Genomic DNA, 24111 nt, shown 5'->3' with positions numbered 1-24111 from the left:
AGAAGGGGGTTTCTCAGGTTCCCAGGGTCTGGTAGTTGGCATGTATATTTTTGGATTTTTTTTGTTATTGTAATACCAAGTAATGAGTTGCTAGGATTTTAGTATTGCATGAAACTTTGAAACTGTTTTCCATAGATGTTGAAGCATTATACTTCTTACCAACAGAGTATAAAGGTTGTGTTGCCCCACATCTTCCTCAGAACATTTTGTTTTGGATCATTATAAAAAAGACTTCTCATATATGAGGGGTCATAATTCACTATAGTTTGATTTGTATTTTCTTGACAATAAGTGAAAATTACAATTTTTAAGTACTGTGATATTCCTTTATAATTTGGCTACTTTCCTTTTTGTTTCCATATTCTGATTAGATATTTCCTTTTATTACAGAATGTACTTTAGACTATTGTTTCAGTTTTCAGTGCAGAAACTTGTGATTTAATATCATCAGTTCACTTATTTTTGCTTCTGTTTGCCTTGTCTATGTAACTTAATCCTTGAGGACAATCTCTAAGCCAATGTGAGAGTATTTTTTTTTTGTGAGAGTATTTTTATCTATGTTTTGTTCAATCTATTTTACAGTTTTGGGTCAAATATACAACTGTTTGGTCCATTTTTAGTTGACTTTTGTCCAGGGTCTGAAATAACATATCAGTTTGATTCTTTTGATGTGCCTACCCAGTTTTCCCAGAATATTTTATTGAAGAGAATTTCTCTGTTTTCTAATCTTAGTTATTTTATCATAAATAAAATACTCTTAAATATGGAGATTCTGTCTTTGTCCGTTCCATTGACTAGTATCTCTATTTTAAATCCAATCTCATGAATATTTATTATTATAATTCTATATCATGGTTTGAAGTAAAAGAGTTGTATCTCTATTTTCAATTTTTCTGATGATTTCCTTTAGCAATTTGGGATCCTTTGTACTTCCACATTAATTTTAGTATATATTTCTCTGTCTTTTTTGAGAATGCCACTGGGATTTTTATAGGAATTTTGCTGAATCTACACAATAGTTTGGGTGGGATGATCATTTCAACTCTGTAATCCATACAAAAGAATATGTTTTCCAGTCCAAAGGCTTCTGTTTAGCAATGATTTAACATTTTCATGTACAATTTTCGACTTATTTTTTTAAAAAGTTAATACTATATTCTTTTAAAATTTTATATTTTATAAGTTAGTTCACAAAATTTGATTACATTTAATATTCAAACACTAATCCCACCACCATTACACCTTCCCACCATCAAGTTCGGGATGTTTCCATCCCAAGCCCCAATCTCTGTCCCAACAAAAGCATAAGAATATATTTTATGTTGTCTGTTATGAAGAACAGCTGAACATGTTTACAAAAAAAGTGTTCTAATAATATATTCTTAACTCTTTTTATGTGACTTTAAATTTAACGTTTGTAAAAATATTTTGATTTTATAATTTTGTTTGCACATACAGATGCAACAGGCTTTTGTAGATTGATTTTGTTACTAGTCACATTTATTGCACTGATTTATTATTTCAATGATATTTTATGAAATTCTTAGGACTTTCTATTTTCTATAATCATGTATAAATTTTTATTTAATCTATGGGTTCCACATAAGATTAAGGAATGTATTATATTAACATATTTATTTGTAGAGGTGAATTCAAAGACCATAATTAAATATTTCAGGGTTCAATACAAATCTGTTACATCCCCAGTACCAATCTAGATCTGTGATAAACTGGTGTAAACATGAAATTCATTTTGCTTTCTGTGTAATAAAGTTCCTTGTCTTTGACCTAGTACTGTGTCTTTTGACAGCATTGATGTAACTCACATCAATCATAATTTCTTATTTACCTGTGGAGAACAAAAGCTGTGGCTAAAATTAGGTCTATTACTTTCTTTTTTTTCAAAATCTTGCAAAATCCTGATTTCTCACCATTTTGGGTCTAAAAATGTAACAATAAGGAAGAGAATAATATGATTTAGAAAGAAACTGCTACATGCATTTTATTTTTTAACAAGTCAGGGATATAGTGATTATTCTTTCCTTCTTTCTCTCTCTCTCTTTCTCTTTCTTCTTTCTTTCTTTCTTTCTTTCTTTCTTTCTTTCTTTCTTTCTTTCTTTCTTTCTTTCTTTCTTTCTTTTTTTCTTTCTTTCCTCCCTCCCTCCTTCCTTCCTTCCTTCCTTCCTTCCTTCCTTCCTTCCTTCCTTCCTTCCTTCCTTCCTTCCTTCCTTCCTTCCTTCCTTCCTTCGTTCCTCCCTTCCTCCCTTCCTCCCTTTCTTCCTTCCTTCCTTTCTTCCTTCCTTCCTTCCTTCCTTCCTTCCTTCCTTCCTTCCTTCCTTCCTTCCTTCCTTCCTTCCTTCCTTCCTCCCTCCCTCCCTCCCTCCCTCCCTCCTTCCTTCCTTCCTTCCTTCCTTCCTTCCTTCCTTCCTTCCTTCCTTCCTTCCTTCCTTCCTTCCTTCCTTCCTTCCTTCCTCCCTCCCTCCCTTCCTTCCTCCCTCCCTCCCTCCCTCTCTTCCTTCCTTCCTTCCTTCCTTCCTTCCTTCCTTCCTTCCTTCCTTCCTTCCTTCCTTCCTCCCTCCCTCCCTCCCTCCCTCCCTCCCTCCCTTCCTTCCTTCCTTTCTTCCTTCCTTTCTTTCTTCCTCCCTCCCTCTCTCTTTCCCTCCCTCCGTCCCTCCGTCCCTCCCTCCCTCCCTCCCTCCCTCCCTCCCTCCCTTCCTTCCTTCCTTCCTTCCTTCCTTCCTTCCTTCCTTCCTTCCTTCCTTCCTTCCTTCCTTCCTTCCTTCCTTCCTTCCTTCCTTCTTTTATTCATTTATATATTTTTTGGTGCTCACTATTGGTTCTCAGGGCTTACTCTTGTCTTTATACTCGGATCATTCCTGATATGACGTAGGGTGTCACATTGGGTGGTGGGGATCAACCCAGGTTGGCCAACTGAAATGCAAGCACTGTCCTTGCTATACTATCTCTCCACTCTCTTAAAACGTATTCTTTAAACTGAGCAGGTGGTTCATGACTGAAAGTCACAAGCTTTGAATATGCACGGACCCATGTTAGACTCAGGGCTCTGCACAGTCCCTGAGCACTGGAGCAGCCCTAGAGGTCCCTTAGCTTTGGTCTTTGTAGCCTTCAACATCTCTTGGACCATGCAATGCCGCAGTCTGAGTCCTGGCACTGGTTTGTGCAATCTGTTTTACCAAGTTTCTCTAGGACTGCACACTGCTCTGGAGACATATAAGATAAAAATGAAACAATAAATAAGTTGCTTAGTTTTAGACTTTTGGGGAATCTCTCCAGCAATGCTCAGAGGACTCTAAGACTTATGCCAGTGACTCTTGGTCAATTTGTCTGGCAATTTAATGAGAGTACAGGGGATGCAATATTATTTAGGGCATTCGGTGTTGAGGATGACTCAGGCAAACTCTGAACTGCTCAGTAAACTCAGGGCCACATCCAGAAGTATCCAGACATTCAGGGCTGCCCCTAGCAGTGTGTGACCATGGGATAATGTGTTGCTAGGAATGTAACCAATGTCACAGCATGCAAGGCATTAACCTGTACTTTTGATCACTGAGGTTTGTGGTACAGATGCTGTAAGACTATTATGTGTATTCTTTTACCTACAACTAGCAATCAATTCTTGTCCTACATTATTGTTTCCAACTGATTAAGATTTATTTTTAAAGTTTTGTTGTGCCTTAATGAAATCTGCAATAGTATTTAAAATTTTAAAATGTATTTTAATGTAGACAAAAGCCACAACTGTTGATAGAATTATGGAGTTGAAAATTATTAGATATTATCTAATAATGAAATCAATCATTTTAAAATTAAAAATCAATTTTTGTGTAGGAAATTTTTTATATCTGATCATGGGCTTATTAAGCACTTGCCTGAGAATTTGTTAAGCTGTTTGTTGCTAGTTGAGTCTTCTGCATTGTTGTTTTGTTTGTTGAGTTCAGGTTAGTTGGCAATTTCAGGTAACATAGTGCCCAGGCTCAAAGCTGTAGTGCATTCTGGGAGTTGGGGAAAGGGCCTCTGTACTTCTAGAGACTCATGTCTTATATCCACTGTTTTGCAAACTCATTGGCCCAGATCATATTTTCTGCAGTCTCTGGACTGGGTGGGGCCTGATTCCTCAATACTTTAGTTTTAGTAGGAGCATACCAAATTAAATGAAAAATCTGTAATAATTTTTATTACCTGCAAATTCTAATTTCTCCTTGGAAATGATTTTGCTGTCAAAAATATGCCTGGCTATTTCTTAAAATCAGTTTCACATTCATCAATAAGAACTTGAGATCAATTTCATCATCGAGGTCATCCTTTTGAGTGAAAATCATCAACTGCTGCCCACAAACATGATTGCACATGATTGATTCACAAATGTGCATGTAATATGCTCCCTAAAAAAAGTTTTAAACATATGTAGGTTTAGATGCAGCAATATGTCTTTCTATATTTTAGAGAAAGTACATCTTTAACTGGTCTCCTTGATTTTCTCCAGAATAAGAGAAAACCCAGATGAAACTACTCTGAAAACGTTCCTTTGTAATTAAAAACAATTCTTATTTTAAATAAGAAGATAATACAATTTTCCCTCCCATGTCAGGCTGAGGTCAATAAAGGTATACAAATGTCAGGTTTTTGTCTCCTTTGTTTTCCATAAAGAAACATTTTACTCAAATTAACCCCGGTGAATTTATATTTTGAGGTATGGCCAAGGGATTTATTTTAAAGTGCAAGATTTTCTATCCCTCTCATGCTACCTTCTTTTGAAGTTGTGCATGGTCTGACATTAAAATTTACATTAGCATCCTGAACCCTAAGTTGAAACTAAGTCAAAATAGTTCTAATTATTATATTAAGCACTTATTTAGTAGGCTGTCATATGGACACAATATACTATATTATAATTAAAAATAACAGTACTTAGAATTATTAGGTACTTTTTCAGTTTTAAAAATAGAAAGTAAGGAATTGGAGACATAGCATAGTGGGTAGGACCTTGTATTGCATGCACTGGGTCAGATATAAATTCTGGCATCCCATCTGGTTCCCTGAACCGATAAGAACTGATCCTTGAATGCAGAACCAGGATAAGCACTGAGAGTAATCAGATGTAATGCCCTCAAAATAATAAACAAACAGAATAATAAAATATAAACTCAAGTTGCATTAAAGGATGAAAGGAAGGGTAGTAAAAGAAAAACAGAAAAATATAGGATAAAAAGTGAATATTTTATAATGGGTTTCATTCTATTTATATCTCAGCACTTAGTATAGAGTGAATTTGTTTTCTTTTTCTCATTCTACAGTGTGCAGGGAGTTAGTACTGGCTTCAGAAGATAATCCAAAAATAAAACTAGATCAAGTTCTTACCAAATTAGAAAGTCATTAGCCTTAATAATCAGCAAAATAATACAAAGTACAAGGAATTTCATTACTTCCTTAAGATTATAGTTAAGTTTCTTCCAGCCCTTTGAAAACAACAAACATAGATTTATTTAAGATTATTTTTCTTCTTAAGTATTAAACATGTATCTACTAGGAGTTGTAAAATTACAATTTGCTTGTGAAGTAACTCATTATGTGGAATTTTCTAAGAAACTGACATGACATTGTGAAGACTTTTATGTTGGAATAAATGTTGAGGAAACAAATTGTTCTGTTTGTTCATCTCTGACAAATGAAGTACTGCAGGGTGTAAAGATATAAACATCGTAACTGAAAATGGAAGACTCTCAGATGAATACAAGATCATGTTATCATCTAATTCCCACCAATTTGCCCTCTTTGATGTCATTTAGTGAGGAAATTAGAAAAACCTATTTTAGCAAGATGATTTATATGAAAAAACTGAGAAAAAAGAAAGTTGTGAAACAAAGACCAGAAAACTCTTCAATAAAACTAAAGATACCTGATCCCAGAAAGGCAAACATAAAGACTAAGACCCTTAACACAATCTGCTTGATCAGATGGTCCTTGCAGAGTTGTTCTGTGATCATTAAGAAGGACCCGATGTCTGTCACCAGCATCAAAGTAGTTGGTAGAAGAGTAATTTCATGCCTCCTAATTTTATACATACTAGAAATTCAGACAATGTAAACTCTAAGGAATGGTGTAGTTTCTTTCTTTCTCCCCTTGTTGAAACTTTAACATGAGTTTGTCTCAATGGGTTTCTAACTCAGTGTTACATAGGGAAGGGGATTCTGATGAACATTACTGCCATTCTGTCTCTAATTTTTGAATAACAACACTGCAAGTAGTGCCAACTTGGCAAAAATTCAAAACAGCTTCTATGTGGTAGAAGTTATCAAGAGTCAGGCTTGAAATACTCATTCATCATACAACAAACAGTTGTCTTGAAAATTGTTCTATTCCTTCAGTAAAACTAGATTTTATTTTATTATAGCAATGAAATGCCCTCGGTGTAGTTTAATCTATTTTAATCTAACCAATTCAAAATTTTATACAAAAGTAAGGGACTGACATGAAAATACTAAAATATCTATTTTTCTTGACAACTAGTGTTGATGAAACTAATGCAAAATGTGAAAAATATTGGAAACATTCACAAAAATTATTGTAGATGCTAGAATAATTACATTTTAAGAAAATTGTAGTGTGTTTTGATGACTATTCATGAATACGTTTGATAAGTATCATCAGAATTAAATTAATATGGTAAAATTGATCAGAATACAAGTCTAAGAAGTTAAAAATAGAAAAAGTTCAGGAGATCTTGGACTTTGAGAATAGGAAAATGAAGTCATTTATCCATTCTAATATATGAACAGTTCTAAGAATGTGAATAAGAATGTTATAGAATATAGCCTTCCTTTAAAAATAGGAAATTTTCCTTGTGCTACAGTTAAGATTAAAGCTGTTGTGTCCAGTAAATCCTTTAAATATGAGTCAATGATTTAGGACCAAGAGGATACTAGGAGTATAGCCTTCACCAAAACTGTAATAACTTGAAAATTGCCTCTATCAAATCAAAGCACAAAAGCCATGGGACAAGGAGAACTGAGAGTTTTTACACAGTTGCAAAGAAATCCTGAAGCTAGACTAGGTGAGTAACTAGGAGATAACTAAAAGCAATGTAACCTAAATAAGTTTTGAGCAGGCAGCAAAGGTTGATCAACCCTCAAGGAAAACTTATTCCCCAGTGCCAACTTCACATGGACCGGGGGGGTAAGAGAAAATAGAGCAATATTTCAGAATGTGAAACGAGCATTATTAATATAAAACAAAGAAACTATACACAGGACCCAAACAAAAGCAGAGATTAAATGTGAAACAGAATCTTCCCTCCTCAGATAAGAAAACTGGGGAGAGAAGCAGGAAATGAATAGAACTTCAGAATTTGGGGGATATGTGACTGCCATGATTTTCCTTTTGATGGTGTATAACTAAAGTTTGTTGACTGGTGTATTGACCATATTTTAATTTTATTTCTAATGACTTAGTCACAGATCTCAAATCAAGGATGTCTTTTTGTGGCGCTGGACTGATAGCACAGCAGGTAGAGCGTTTGCCTTGCATGCATCTGACCCAGATTTGATTCCCAGCATCCCATATGGTCCCCTGAGCACCACCAGGGGTAATTCCTAAGTGCAGAGCCAGGAGTGACCCCTGTGCATCTCTGGGTGTCACTCAAAAAGAAAAAAAATAAAAGAATATCTTTTTGTATGCTTGTGTTTGGGGCCCCCGGTAGAGCTTGGATTTACTCTTTTTTTTTTTAATGCAGGGACTACTCTTATAATTATCATCATTATTATACTCTGATACTTATTATCAGTGGGCCCCCTCCCTGTTCCAAGGAGCCTGACCTAGCCCCGGACTCTATCCCCCACTCCATGTGTAGTCAGTTCTCCCATTATGTTTGTCTATGGCTACTTTCTACTTGCAATGGATATGACTGTTTGTCATAACTTGAAGAAGTTATGATCTTCAAACTTCAAATATTCATAATCTGGCCCTTTAGAGAAAGGTTTATCTATCCCTGTTTTAAAATCAATTGAGAAAATTACCTGCACTTCTTTGTTCACTGCAACACTATTCACAATAGCCAGAATCTGGAAACAACATGAGTGCCAAAGAGCAGATGACTTGACAAAGAAACTATGGTGTATCTACATAATAGAATCCTATGCAGCTGATTGGAAAATGAAGTAATAAAATTTGCTTATCAGTGGATGTACATGGAGAGTATCATGATGAAATGAGTCAGAAGAGGGACAGATATAGATTGACTGCATTCATTTGTCAGATATAAAAAATACATATAGTATTAAATTAATATCCAAGGCCAGGGAAGACAGTTGAAAACTTGGCATTGGAGTTTCTGGGAGGGAGGGGCCTCGAAGAGCAGTAAGGTTGAATAAAGGACCAATATGACAATAATAGTTGGAAATGATCATTTTGAATAGATACTGGAATATCTATTTTGAATAGTAGGTAAAAGGATATATCTGACAACCTTTTAGTATCTGTATATCTGTACTGCAACCTATAAGGCCCAAAAGGAAAGGAAAGAGAGAGAAATGGAAAGAGAGAGGAGAGAGGAGAGGAGAGAGAGGGGGGTATAGGGGGGAGGGAGAGAGGGGGAGGGTGAGAGAGAGAGAGAGAGAGAATCTTGACTTAGAGTCAGGTGGGTGCCTTAGAGTCAGGTGAGAGGGGTAAAGGCAAGTTGGACCTTGGTTATGGGAAACACTCTGGTGGATGAGTGTTAGAACATCACATGACTGAAACCCAATCCTCAGCAACTTTGCAACGGTATCTCACTGTGATATAATTTAAAAAATGAATTAAATTTAAAACAATAATATTTTTTTCTTTCTGGTATAGAATTGTTTCTGGTAATAAACAGTCAAGATGAATTTAAGTTTAGCCTATTTTAGTTTGAATATAAGCCCAGAATAGTGTCCTTGAGACACAGACTTCATCTTCTAAGAAGTGATATTATGAAATCCTACTTGAATATTGGAAATGTAGAAAATAGTTTCTTTGTTCAATTTGGCTGATCCTTCATGTACTTGATTCACCCACTGGAATATCTCATTGGACAACTGTCTCCCTTCTGACAACCTGCTGAAGAAAATCTCCGTGAGGAATTTTGGGATTTTCCTCCATGGGATTCCTCCTCATCACAGCCCCATAAATTCTAGTCACCTTAAGATTCCTGACATATAATACTTGCACAGCAAAATCCTGATGCTTGATTCTCACTGCCCTTCAATATGAACAAGAAAATAAGCCTGGAAGAAAGCTGATGGGAATGAAGGTATATGTATGTCTTTTCTCTGTAGGATAATAGACCTTTGTTATTTGTTCCCTAGTATTTGAAATGTTTGTTCCATAGATTGTACCCATTTGTGCTGCTATTTAGAAAACAATAACTAAGTAGCACAGTGACTCTTTTATGATTGGAATGGAAAAATCCAGAAAACAAAAAATAAATTATAGTAGTTGGCTTTGACCCAATGTCAGGCTTTGGGGCACATTAAAAATAGCACAGGGAAGTGTTAGTAGCAATTAACTCTTGTCCATTTGCCAACTCTGAAGGATTTGAAACTGACCTCAGCTCTCAGATGACTTGCTGGTCCTCAGTCCTACAGGAACTGGACTCCCTAAAATACTGTTAAGTTTTAACTCTAACCCTAAGACACAGTTTTCAAAAGATGAAAGCCTTAACATTTCCTTGATGTTTCTAGCCCACGAATACATAGCTAGTCAGCTCCTGTATTTCCATACTCCCTAACTTCTGACTATGTAGATTTATTACTGACTTCACTTTCTCTGTGTGATGATTTTTGCTTTTGATTTTACTCTACTCTCTCTCTCACTCTCTCTCTCTCTCCCTCTACCTCTATCACCTCCCTCCCTTTCTGGTCTTCTCTCTTTTTACTTATACTTCACTTTGTGCTCACCCAAGGTACTTCATTGTCATAATTAACTTAAAGAATATGCAATAGCACAATTATACAATGAATCAATAATGTTGATTTATTAGTAATTTTATGAAAATAATACTAAGAGGGCTAGAACGATAGCACAGCATGAGAGTGTTTGCCTTGCATGTGGCTGACCCAGGTTAGATTCCTCCATCCCTCTCGGAGAGCCTGGCAAGCTACTGAGAGTATCCAGCCCACACAGCAGAGCCTGGCAAACTACTGTGTCATATACGATATGCCAAAAAGAGTAACAACAAGTTTCACAATGGAGATGTTACTGGTGTCCACTCAAGCACATGGATGAGCAGCGGGATGACAGTGACATTGCTACAATACTAAGAGATAATAATTATTTCAGACTATGGAATCCATATTTCTAATGCTTTAATGTAAGGTCATGGGATTTTTTTCAAGAAATTCAAAGGTGATATTAATTTGATCTCAGTATAAGATTTCTTTGAAATTCCCCTATTTAAAGCACAAAAAAGTAAATGCTATTTTATACCACATAGCATTGGCATCTGATAAAATATTAAATGGATTAAAGCTAAATAAATTGACTATGTTATTTTCAAGAGTATTTTAGCTATAAGCAACATTGCTGATAGTGAATTAGCTGAATAAAATTTACACAAGAAATGTTTTTATTTTCCCCCGATGAGAAATTTTGAGAAAGATATTATAGGAATTGGACAAAATACCAAAGCTTTTAAAATATAAAAAATTCTAAACCTCTACTTTTTTAATCTTATTACATATTTCACAACTATGGTTGAAAACTAGTTTAGTAAACTCTAGTATGTATCTTTTCCTAAGGCAAGAGAAAGGTTAAGTATAGCCAAGAAAATATTTTCTATCTAGAAACCCCTTAAGATAGAAAAGCACATTTTCTGGAGTGGAGATGTTTCTCATGTCTATCCCATAAACTCTGTAACTGATACCAGCAAATAATAAAAGGATGGAATTGGCTTTTTTGCTTATCAGTCACTCACTGCCAATGCTTCAAGCAAAATTTACACTCTCACAAGTTATACGCCATTTCTTTTGTGGGTTCTTAAATCATCTGACTTATACCTGAGTCATATGCCCTAGGTAAAATTGTAGATAAAGTATAATTGTTTGAATTTTCTAACAATTATTTTGTGTATACCACATGGAGTTCACATATTTTCTTGAAATCAGAATTGGTATATTTGTCCTCTATTATCAATCACTAACTCCTCATCCTTTATACAGATACTCACACAAACACATTCAAGGATATATGTATGTAATACAAAGTCATAAATAGAAAAGGGCAAATCGGTAAATAGAGACAGTGTTCAACTTTTTTAATACTGTTATTAAGTCACTGTGATTTACAAAGGTATCCACAGATGAGTTTTTAGACATACACTATTGCAGCACCCATCACATCACCAGTGTCAAGTTTCCTCCATTAATGTTCCCAGGTACCTTCCCATATCTACCCCACCCCAAGCCTGCATTCTGCATTGGCACCTTTCTAAATTCAGTGGTTAGAGTTTGAGCCTCTTGATTTGTGTTGTTGACTCTCATTTGAATATTTGGTGCTATCCTTTAACACCACATTTGCAACTTTATCATCTGACCTTGTCCATGTTACATATCATCCATTTCTTCTTCTCCCTCTCCCCTCCACACTTTCTTTTCTCCTCTTCCCTGTAACCGGGGCCAAAGCTTGATCTGGGCATCTCCCCTTTAAAACATTGCATCTCTTCATCTAGCTTTTCTAAATACCACATATTAGTGATATCATCGTGTATTTGCCCGCTTATCCTACTTCTGACTTGCTTTATTTAACATGTTGTCTTCCAGTTCCTTCCATGCTAGCATGAATTGCATAATTTCATCATTCCTTACAGCTGTGTAACATTACAAAAAATGTATATATGCACATAATTATTCATTGAAGCACTCAGTATAACTAAGAATTAGAATCCACCTAGATATCTAATGACAGATAAGTGGATCATGACGATTTGGTGTCTCTCCCTCCCTCCCTCTCTCTCTCTCTCTCTCTCTCTCTCTCTCTCTCTCTCTCTCTCTCTCCCTCTTTCTCTCTCTCTCCCTCTTCTCTCTCCAATGTATGTGTATATATATGCATATTTACACCCATATGTATACAATGTATATATAGTGGATATATATACACATATATCCCCTTTTATACAGATATCTATATAGATAGATACAGATATATACATACATTATGCCCAGTCTTTTAACTAGTACTATGTACTGATTAATATACATATTTTTCTTTTGTAGAAATTTATAAAAGAGTAATAAACAACTTTCTTTACATCTTCACAACACTTTAAAAATATCTTCATGTTGGTTAAGCTGGATATCTCAGTCGTCGACCCCACATGCTTTGTCTGCTTGAGGATATAAATTTGATCTCTGTACCAGGTACCTTTCTATATCCCCTTGGCACCGCAGGTGCAGCCTTGAGGAAACCCGAGCTCTGCTGGAGTGGTCCTTCACATGGTAGTATCAGCAGTTCCCCGTTCTCAGACTGTAGCACTGACCAGCCCAGGGGTGTGAATGCTGCCAGGCATGCTCCTAAGGTCCCTTGAGCACAATAGAGGGGCCTAATAACAATAAAAAATTACGTTCACATTATTGTGGGAAGAATGATTTTTTTTCATTATATAGAAAATATATACCCCATCCTTGTTTTTGTTTCTGGGCCACAACTAGCTATGTTTGGGGTTTTCTCCTGGCTCTGTGCTCAGGGATCACTGGATGCCAGGGATTATACACGGGTTGGTTGTATGCCAGTAAATACAACCTGCTGTACTGTCTCTCAGACCCAAATTAATCTATTATCTAATGTAAGCTATTTTACCTCAGAATTATTTCAAGTATTTTCTACTTTTTATTAATGCTCCAGATTTTTAATCTAGGTAAAAAAGATATCTACATTGTTAGGAATAACACATTTTTATTTAGTGTCTATCATACTTATAACTATGAGAAACTGTTGTATTCTATATTTTAGTCTGATTTTATGAGACTATTCTTTTAGAAACTTTGAGTAGAATATATATTATTTTGTTTATATTAGCTTATTTATAATTTTAGTAGTGAATTCAGGTAGTATCACAAATCATTTGTATTTACATAAACTGAGAGAATCAATGAAATTATAGAATATAGCCATTAAAATTAGTTAACTTGATGTTATAGTTCTAGAGAGAAAGTTGTTACTTTCTCTCTAATTAAAAGTAAAAAATAGAAGGGTGTGGTTACTTTATTCATAAAGGCCAAACCATTTTGAAGAGATAGTGGAAAATTGTTGTCAAAGAGAACACTTGAAAAAATAAATGACTTTTGTTTTCTCTTTTTCTCTTCTTACACAGTTATCCCATTGAAGGAGATTTTTGACTGCAATGACAATTATGTTACAGATATTCCTTAATGTTAGATAATGAAATTCCCATGCTGTAACTACTCCTTTGACTAGTGCCAACACATTTTTGGCAGCTGGAGTTTGGGCATGATAAATGTTGCAATTAAAGCTATTGAGTTGCGTGTAAAATAACCTTCAATCTTCTTTCAAATTTACCTGAAAGCTGTTAAAAAACATAAAACTAAAAATGTAGTTTTCAAGTTAGAAAAGTTAATGTGTATTATATATTTTACAGCATAACAATATAATTATAAATAATATTTAAATGGAAAAACTATGTTGTGCTTTTTTAAAAATATAACATAATATAATGTAAAATTTTAAAATAAAGTAAATGAATCACTTGAATAATTTTGATTATCTTAAATATCTTATTTTAAATATATCTTTAGTAGAAGGCTCTTTTCACCTTGTGTTATAGTGTTGATTTACTGGCTATTAAACCATAAAGAAGGACATTAGGGCTGTACTTACTTTTAATTTAATTTTTAGTGTTTAAATTTAATTTTATCCATATGCATGTGTGATCATAGTAATTGCTAAAGTTGTTGCTCATCTTTTATTCTTTGAGTTAGTTTTGTTCTTTCTGTTTTATCCTTATTAACCCTAACAAGTTTCATCTTTCCAAATAATGCATGCATAGAGCTATCACTAATTCTTCCATCATTTAAACCTAGTAATGTAATATTGCATAAATATTTGTAAAAATACACTATGTACATAAACACATGTATATATGTGGTGAATGCAATATCATTACACACTCATGAAAACTTTCATATTAAACTTATTTTCTGAAAATATCTCCAAGTCAATACAATCATTACTTTCTCTCTAATTAAAAGTAAAAAGTTCATTCTTTTTAAAAGTATATGATGTTGTATTGTTATATTCACCAAAATATATGATGCATTTTCTGTTCTTTAAAATTGTATATGATATGGCATATGTTATTCTATAATATTTCCATTGCAATGTTTATTTTATTTTACTCTTATTTTTACTTATTTTGCCTAATTTTTATTTATTTCTATTTTAGGAAGGGGTCAATAATGCTTGAGGTTACTCAAAGTTCTATGCTCAGCGGTCATTTATAGTGATTCTGGAGAGAGTATGTTATGCCAGTGCAAAGGGTGCACACAACCCTTTGAGATATCTCTCTGAGCCTTTAATTGATTGCTTTTAGAAATGGTAAGTGTGGGACCTGAGAGGTAGTGCATCAGGTAAGGCACTTCCGTTACACTTAGCCAATGTGGATTCAATCCCTGACATCACATATGATCTCTTGAATTTTGTCAGAAGTGATTCCTAAGCACAGAAGCCAGGAGGATGCCCTCACTACATCCAGATGTGGCAAATAAAGAAATAAAATTTTAAAGAGAGTTTTAATGTGGTAAACTGAATTAACCATTTTGGCCAATTTTAATAATTGATGCAATGTTGTTGACCTAATCTCCTAGATATTATATCTTTGACTCTATTTCCTAATTAGAAAGATCTTAATAATAAGACTATTCCTTTCTATAACTGATGCAGTTGAATCTGATAAGCTAACATACATAAGATTTTCTAAACATTGAAGTCCAATGCAGGTTATATCTAGAATACATGTACCTTTACTAAAAAATCAGTATGAGGATTTATCTCCTAGATAATTAATGGAAAATAATTTTATCTTTTTAAATTTGATGGCAACTATAAAATAAGCATCCTATATTCAATATTTGCCCATGATCATAATACTCCTGTTTTTCTTCATTATTTTGTTATATTCTTTAGCATATTGCATTTCATATTCATTGTTACTAATATTTTGTATACTGATTTGCTTTAAAAGTCATTTCATTCAAGATTCTCTTCCTGTGTCCTTTTTATTCTCTTATCCCCCGGTGTTTTCATTAGCAACAATTCCCTTAGTAATTTTCGTTCTTTTACTGATAATTATAAAGCTAGTAAGAAGGTATCAGTTTTATTTAACATATTTACCTTTTTGTTGTTTTTGTCACTGGCTACAGACTGCTGTGCTCAGGGCTTATTCCAGGACTTGCATGCTCAGAGATTAAGCCTGGCAATTCTTGGTGGACCATATGGGGTGCCAGGCATCAGACCTGGATAAAATGTAGCAGGCAGTTGCTCTACCCATTACACAGTCTCTCTGGTCCCAGGAACCATTTGCGTTTAAATAAAAATTTTGTTACTATGACCTTTCCCCATTCCTCCTTTCCATTTTTGTGTTTCAGGGCTCTGACTATCACAGTTTAAAAGATTAAATCCCAACAATTAGAACTTTCACTTTTTATGATCAAACTATTCAAGGAAAATTGCTCTGCATAATTTTAAACAAATTAAGTAAACAGATCTGCCTCTAGTCTGTTTGGTAGCACTGTAGCACTGCACTGTCGGCCCGTTGTTCATCGATTTGCTCCAGCGGACACCAGTAAATGTCTCCATTGTGAGACTCGTTACTGTTTTTGGCATATCGATTATGCTATGGATAGCTTGCCAGGCTCTGACGTATGGGCGGGATACTTTTGGTAGCTTGCCAGGCTCTCCGAGAGGGAGAGAAGAATGGAACCCAGGTTCCATTTAATTCTGCAATTAAATGATTTAGTTTAATTCTGAAATAGAATAATTTAATTCTGGAACCAGCATACCTGGCCCTAGCTTGTAGAGGCACTTGGTCTATGGCATTCCATTTGGAGTAGGTGGGGAGAGTGCACCTGCCCCGGTGTCCCGGCGAAATTGGCTCAGTATGGGTTTGGAGAGATCTCCGTTTCTGTGGTATCTTCCAGGACTCATTGCTGTCTCTGGCTTTTGATCTCTTTCAACGTTTATTTATGGGTTTCTGAAGCAAGGCTAGCAGTAGAGCTTACAGGGTGGCGCCGGAGTTGGTTCATGGGGGTGACTGGCAGTGCTTCCATGTGTATTGGGAAGTGGGGGGAGTTAGCCCAGTCAACTCCATGAAAGCCTGGAGATTTCAGTCACAAAACCCACATACCTGAATTTTCAGCAGGTAATATCTTGGTGAGGTTCGTCCCGAGATGGTGAAATCAGACTGGTGGTATGGCAGCAATTTTTGATTGTTGAAGCAAGTGGCTGCTGGGAGCTCTGCTTGGGCAGGCACAGACTCACCTCCCCCTCTCCCATTTACCCCAGTCTTTTCATTGATTCACAGGTCCGAGATTAACTGTGTCTTTTGATCTATTTCAAGGTTTATCTATTGGTCTCTATTTATTTATCTATTTATTTATCTAATTGACTGGAGCGATAGCACAGCGGGTTGGGCATTTGCCTTGCACGTGACCGACCCAGGTTTGATTCCTCCATCCCTCTCAGAGAACCCGGCAAGCTACCGAGAGTATCTTGCCAACATGGCAGAGCCTGGCAAGCTACCCGTGGTGTATTTAATATGCCAAAAACAGTAACAAGTCTCACAATGGAGACATTACTGGTGCCTGCTTGAGCAAATTGATGAACAATGGAACAGCAGTGCAACTACAGTGCAACGATTTATCTAATGAGGCCAATAAATGAGTTTGTATAGCTGAGCCGGAGGTGGTTTGTGGGAATGGCTCCCCAAAAGCTAACTTTCGGCCATTTAATTTTTTGGTAAACTTGGTCCCAAGTTTTTGAGGTCTAGCCAAAGGCACAGCGGCAATTTTGGGGTATGAGGAAGCTGATGCACTCACCTCGCAGGTACAGGTGGACCTGTTGGAGGCTTCATACCCCCAACATTACTTATTTTAATATTTAAGTTTATGCCAGTATTCTGATTTTGCACATAGATTAATATGTTGATGTTCTATGTTTTATATAATTTGTCAATTTTTATGTCAAAAATCTAATAAGCATAATTATTGGATAGAAAGAAATGCAAACCATAAAATTTATCTAAGGCTCCATTATATTGCAGAACCCAGAGCTTCCCTTCAGAATAAGAATAGCTCCTTATACTATTAAGTTCTAAATAGGTACTACTTACATAACCAGTGAAAGACAAACAGAAGTGATACATGCGCATTCAAAGTAGACACTTTAGGTGAAATTTTGCAAGTTGCTCTAAAGAGAGCAGCATGTTCCAAATCAGCGACTGCTTTAGTCTAGATCTTTGAATGAAGATGATTCACGGGGTCCAACCAAGCCGAATAAATCAATCATAGATAAAAACTGTGGAATGTGCATCAGACAGACCCAGAGCATAGCTGCTGCTGGTGTATGTCAATTCAGAGTGATTAAATTCGGTCGAGGAAAAAAATCAGCACACTACTGGGATTTTGTAGGTCCACAGTCGTAGACAAAGACTTGGAAAGTCATTGAATTGAATTTCCAGTTACTAATTCATGGGTTAGGGCTCATGGCTACGAGAAAATGGCAGAATAGTTCTCACTAATTTCAGGTATGCCTATTGGATGAAAATATGACTTAGAAATCAGTTATTGATAAATTAAATGATAAGTTGGGAAACAGGTATTTGCCTAGAAGTGGTTGCTTCAAATTCCAATCTCCAGATAATTTAAGTAGTTTTTGACAGAGGTTGTTGAGCTGCTGGTCTCCTATTGTTAATGGAATTAGATTCAGGGAATGATGCACCCAGCTCAGTATCAGTTCTTTCGTGAACTACTAATTGCTAATGCAAATTATTATATTGTGTTCCTTTTCATCTTCTCTTTCTATTCATTTCTTCTTTCTTTTTTCCTTTTTTCTTTTTCTCTCCTCTCCTCCCCCTCCACTTTCCCCCTCCTCCTCTTTTTTCTTCACTTTTCTTCTCTTTTATCTTTTATTTGTTTTGTTTTTGGGCCATAACTAGTGCTCAGGGATTACTCCTGGTTTTGTACTCAGGGATCACTCCCGGTAGAACTCAGGGATATATATGAACTAGTAAGGATTGAACCTGGCTCATTCTGTGCAAGACAAGAACTTATTTGCTTTAGTATCTCTCCAGCCCTGATTCATATTTCTTGTATAGACTAGGGAGAGAAAGAGATTTGTAATAATGTTACTAAGATGTGAATTGTTAATAAAAGCACATTCCATTCAAGGTGATTCAAGGTGGCATACAATAGAATTGTGTCATGAGAACAATAGAAGAGTACTAGAAGTAATACTTATAGGAAAATCAAGAAACACCAGTGCTAAAGCTAGTAGAAGATAATTTTGTGAAGCATATTCTGAAGGAAAATTGCATTCCACTACTACTGTTGTTGGAAATTTGTAGAAGCTTAAGCATAGACTTCCTAGACTTACTTACAGGGACTTGTCAGTTACATGCTTTTGATTACACTTACAATGTGGGGAGTGCATCAATAAATATGCCCTTTCTTGCTTTTCTTAGAAATTTAGACACACATAAACAAGAAACATGAGGCAAAATTAGAACTCATTTTACCATTTCACTCAAAAATAGAAACCTCAATCACTTAGACCTTGCTTCTTTTTATAGAAATAACTTCATGGGTTTCTGCAAAGGATCCATATATGCTTTGCTTAATAGACTTAAATAAATGTTCAAGTTCATACATGATATGATTTCAATAGGAAGCAAACAAATACAAGAAATAAATGAGCAATTTAGAGGAAAAATATATAATAAACTTTACTAGGATGTAAGACAATAAGAACTACAAAATTCAGCAAAGTTATGAAGATAGTGGCTCATTAAGGTATCATTGTGGAGCTGGAGCAATAGCCCAGTAGGTAGGGCATTTGTCTTGCACGTGGCCAACCTGGGTTCGATTCCCAGCATCCCATATGGTCCCCTGAGCACTGCCAAGAGTAATTCCTTAGTGCGGAACCGAGTAACCCCTGTGCATCGCCAGGTGTGACCCAAAAAGAAAACAACAACAAAAACAAAAACACACACAAAAATAAGCTATCATTGAAGCTGAATTGTGAAATTTTAGAAGAAGGGGCTTCATATTAACAGTATAGTAATGACTTTTTTGGCAACTAGTACAAGACATACATACTTAATGCAGAGAAAATAAATAATAAACTTTATATAGTCTGTTCCAACAGTATTATAAATACTCCAAGAGTATTTATATGAACTAAATACTTTCATTTTTACAACAAATGTATGGAGAAGATTTTAAAATCACAATTTTTTGTAAACTAAAAGGAGTCCCCCAAAATTAGTAGAATTAGTAAAGAGTAAACACCTCAAAACAGAAATGCAATTCATGACATGCATACAGGAAATTCAGTTAATACTAAGGTGAACATCATCTTCTAAAATTTGTATTGTGATTTAGAAAATAATGTTCCAATAGCATTAAAGATTATTAATTTTTATGTGCACAGTTGTGGCTCCTTACCAACCATCTCTCTTTATGTCATTTGCAGTTCCTCTCCTCCACCCCCTGCCATATGTTTTGTAATCAAAAACCATGAATTTTACCACCCATAACAGTGTATGATATTATAATACTTGCAAAATATAGTTACATGTATTTGTCAGAAATAAACTTTAAATGAATGGCCTAAGGTATGGGAAAAATCCTAAGATCTTATGTAAGAAAAAGTAAAGACTTACAGATTTGCACAGCCTTAACAGAGTTAGTCCTGCAGAGAATTTTCTGCCAAAAGGAGCAGAACTTTTCCATAGTTTCAGGGTCATTGCTTATTTACAACCAACCTCCCCATGTCCATCGAAGTGCTACCAGTAATCCTTTTTTCATTGTTTTTCCCTTCAAAATGTCAGACTGAGCTTTTCTTTTCTTTTTTTAATTAATTTTTAATCTTTCTTATTGAATCACAATGGGATACATAGTTGCAAAGTTGTTCATGGTCAGGTTTCGGTCATGCAGTGTTCCAACACCCCTCACTCCACCAGTGTCCATTTCCCACCACCAATGCCCGAGTTTCTTCAATCTGTCTGTCTGTCTGTCTGTCTCTAATGACAGGCAGTTTCTTTCTTTCTCTCTTAAGATAAGACAACCCGGACAAATACTCCAAACTTTTAAATAGAGATGACACAAATCCCCATCACAATAATCTTTCTCAATGTCATTGGACTAAATGCACCAATCAAGAAGCACAGAGTGGCCGGATGGATTAAAGAAAAAAACAATCAAAAAATTCCTTTGTTCTTTATACTAACTCATTAAACATAATGTGTGATTAGAAGGAGGAAAGAAGTGGAGGCTAAACCTAATAAAAAGCCTAGGAACTCCGTCTTCTGGAACATCGAGACTTCACCCGAAGAAGCCACCATGTCAGATTCACGTTTTGCTCTGAAGAATTGAAGGTGCCTACTTGATTTATTCTTAATGTGATAATCTACTACAACTAATTAACAATTACAAATGTAATTCATTAAGGAATTACACTAGTACATTTATAAGTTTTCTTCTTTGAACACATAGAGAGGGCTGGAGAGATCAGACAATGAGTAGGGCATTTGCATTGCATATAGTTAACAAAGGCTGCATCCCTTGCTCTGCAGAGGACCCTCAGGCATTGCCAGGAGTAAGCCCGGAGTGCAACTGGCTGTGGTTCTTCAATAAAATCACTGTCACTATATCACTGTGATCCTGTTGCTCATCAATTTTGCTCGAGTGGGCACCAGTAACGTCTCCATGGTGAGACTTGTTGTTACTGGTTTTGGCATATTGAATACACCACGGGTAGCTTGCCAGCTCTGCCGTGTGGGCAGGATACTCTCGGTAGCTTGCCAGACTCTCTGAGTGGAACGGGGAAATCATACCCAGGTCGACCATGTGTAAGGCAAATGCCCCACCTGCTGTGCTATTGTTCCAGCTCCCCCCTCCCAAAAAAAAATAAATACACAAACAATTATTTGAGGAATGTACTTATGGGTTCACTTAATAAATGGAGCCAATGTTTTCCCTCAAGCAATTGTAAGTAGAAAGTGGTATAAATTCAGACAGAAAGAATAGGTATAAATAAATAACTATATTTGGTAGTCAGAATGGCTTCCTACATTTTAAAACCTGGAATCTGTAAATATTTTACCTGATAAAATATTAGATAATTTGTTGACGTGGTGAAGAGCTTATAAGGGAAAATTATCCAGGATTATATGGTGAAACAAATTTAAGACATTGGGAGATTCATAGTGTGATATTGAAGATTTTAATGCTTATGTATTTGAATAAAGATAGGGGTCAGAAGCCATGGGTGACAGGTGAACTGTCAGAGCTGAATAAAGCAAGTAAAATGTTCCCCTAATTTCCATAAGAAATTTTGCCATGCGAAAATTTAGTACAGTGAAATTTATTTCAAACTTCGGACCTGTCAGACACCACTGTAGCACGGTAGCACTGTCGTCCTGTTATTCATCGATTTGTTCGAGCAGGCACCAGTAATGTCTCCATTGTGAGACTTGTTACTATTTTTGGCATATTGAATATGCCATGGGTAACTTGTTAAGCTCTGTCGTGTGGACAGGATACTCTCGGTAGCTTGCCAGGCTCTCCATGAGGGATGGAGGAATTAAACCTGGGTTGACCATGTGCAAGGCAAACACCCTATTTGCCCTACCAGCTGTGCTATCGCTCCAGCCTTTGCATAATGTATTTTGTTTTAATATCATAAATTTGCGATAGCACAGCAGGTAGGGCATTTGCCTTATACCTTTAATATACCTTCCAAGTACAATTATACTCATTTTGAGACTAAAATAGTTACTCCCAAAATTTGTGGGGTTGCATAGCCTATCTTTGGATTCAGACGTCTTTAGATTTAGAATAACTGCACCCAAGGGGCTTATATATTAGTGATATAAGTAACATGATCTTGACTTTTCATTGTATATTTGTTTTAAGAAACATCCTCAGTGGAACTCAGAGCTTAGTTCTGACTCTACACTCAGGGATCACTCCTGGAGGACTCAGGGAAACATGTAGTGTGCTGAGGAATGAACCTGGTTTGGCTGCATGTAGGAATAATGCCCTACCTGCTGTACTATCTACTCCCACTCCAACATTTTGACTCTTAAGGTTTATCTTATTCCAATAATGTGTAAGTATTACAAGTGATGTACATTAACTACCTAGAGTATAAGTTATAACTGTGTGGTGAATTTTATTCTCCTTTATATGGTGGCCATAATGATTTTTGGTATTCTCCCATTTAGAGGTCTTCTCTATTTTTCCTATTGCCTTTTATTTGAATTGGATTTATAAGTACTTTGAACAAAAGGATGTATAAAACTGGTACTGCATCATTCTCCAAGAATAAGCTTATATTTTTGCCTTATGCTTATGTGGCTCCAGCTTCCCTGACTTTCAAAACCTCTATTTTGTGTTCCATTAACAGTCACAGCTCTCTGCCACATGGATGTCAAACTTCACAATTTGTTAATCTGATCAATGTATGTTTTACTGATTTTTTAATGCCTTTGTTCCTATGTAAATTGATTATAGCAAGAAATAGTAATATTGCTAACATTCTGACTACTAATATTAATTTTATTATTTTCTTTATAATTTAACCCCAGTATTTTTAAGATAGTAAAAGACAATACAGAATTCAATGCCTTTTAATTTATAGGTCTGTGTTTTATAATCATCACTTGTGGAAAAATATCTAAAAATCAATGTCTTTGGTGTGTGGAGCACAAAGAGATAGTACATGGTTTCAGACATTTGGCTTGCATGTGGCTGACACCATTTCTGTTCTTGGCACCACATACTACCCCTGAAGTACATTCAGAAGTGAACCCTAAGCACAGAGGCAGTAGCAAGTCCCGAATTTTGTAAGGTCTGGTAAAAACCAAGTAATAGTAGAGAGAATCAATCTTACCCACCCTACGCAAATCAATATTTCATGAGAAGAAAAATAGTAAAAGATGATATGAAAAGACCAGCATGTCGGTCTCGCAAAGCCAACCTTCCAGGTCAAGTGGAATGAAGGTGCGGCACTAAAGAAGGGTGACATGGGTGAGAAGATTTTTGTCCAGAAGTGCGCTCAGAGCCATACCATGGAGAAGGGAGGAAAGCACAAGACTGGGACCAATCGTTTTGGTCCGTTTGAAAAAAAGATGAGTCGGGCCCCTGGATTCTTTTATACTGATGCCAATAAAAACAAAGGCATCACCTGGGGTGAGAATATGCTGAAGGTGTATTTGGAGAATCCCAAGAAGTACATCCCTGCAACAAAAATGATCTTCGCTGGCATTAAGAAGACCGAATGGACAGAGTTGATAGCTTATCTCAAAGAAAGCTACTAATGAGTAATAGTTGGCACCACCTTATTTATTACAAAACAAATGTCTCAAGATTTTTTTATGATAGCAGAGCTGGTAGGGCGTTTGCCTTGCACTCAGCCAACCCAGGTTCGATTGCTCCCTTCCTCTCTGAGAGTGCTACAAGAGTACCTCGCCCGCAAGGCAGAGCATGGCAAGCTACCCATGGTGTATTCAATATGCTAAAAACCATATTTAACTCCCTGTCATTCACCAGAATTCAGATCATGAGTTGCAAGTAACATATTTTTGTTGGGCAGATCTGATTTAAATAAAACTGGCTTGTGTTTAAATGAGCATAATCCATTTCTTGAATGTTAATCATAATTCCAGGTCATCAATGTAATCACTGTCTCCTTTCAAAGGTATGATTGAACTTAATTTGTCACATTTACCTATCAAAGAGAGGGAGGTTACCATCTCATACCTGTGGAAGAATAGTTTTCTATTCAAATTTATAGATTGACTACATTAATATATCTAAAAATTGTGGATATAACTGTTACCTTAGG

The 24111-nt window shown here is 35.8% G+C and overlaps 1 protein-coding gene across 1 annotated transcript; it reads left to right on the top strand.

The window, feature by feature from the left end:
* The first annotated feature begins 23290 nt into the window (after positions 1-23290).
* LOC129405076 (cytochrome c-like) lies at positions 23291-23584 on the top strand. The gene has a single exon (XM_055140211.1). The coding sequence runs from the start codon at positions 23291-23293 to the stop codon at positions 23582-23584; it is 294 nt and encodes a 97-aa protein (XP_054996186.1).
* The last annotated feature ends 527 nt before the right edge of the window (positions 23585-24111 follow it).

The sequence above is a fragment of the Sorex araneus genome, chromosome 5 (genome assembly GCF_027595985.1).
Source record: "Sorex araneus isolate mSorAra2 chromosome 5, mSorAra2.pri, whole genome shotgun sequence".
Taxonomy (NCBI): Eukaryota; Metazoa; Chordata; class Mammalia; order Eulipotyphla; family Soricidae; genus Sorex; species Sorex araneus.
This window is presented reverse-complemented; position numbering and strand designations above follow the sequence as displayed.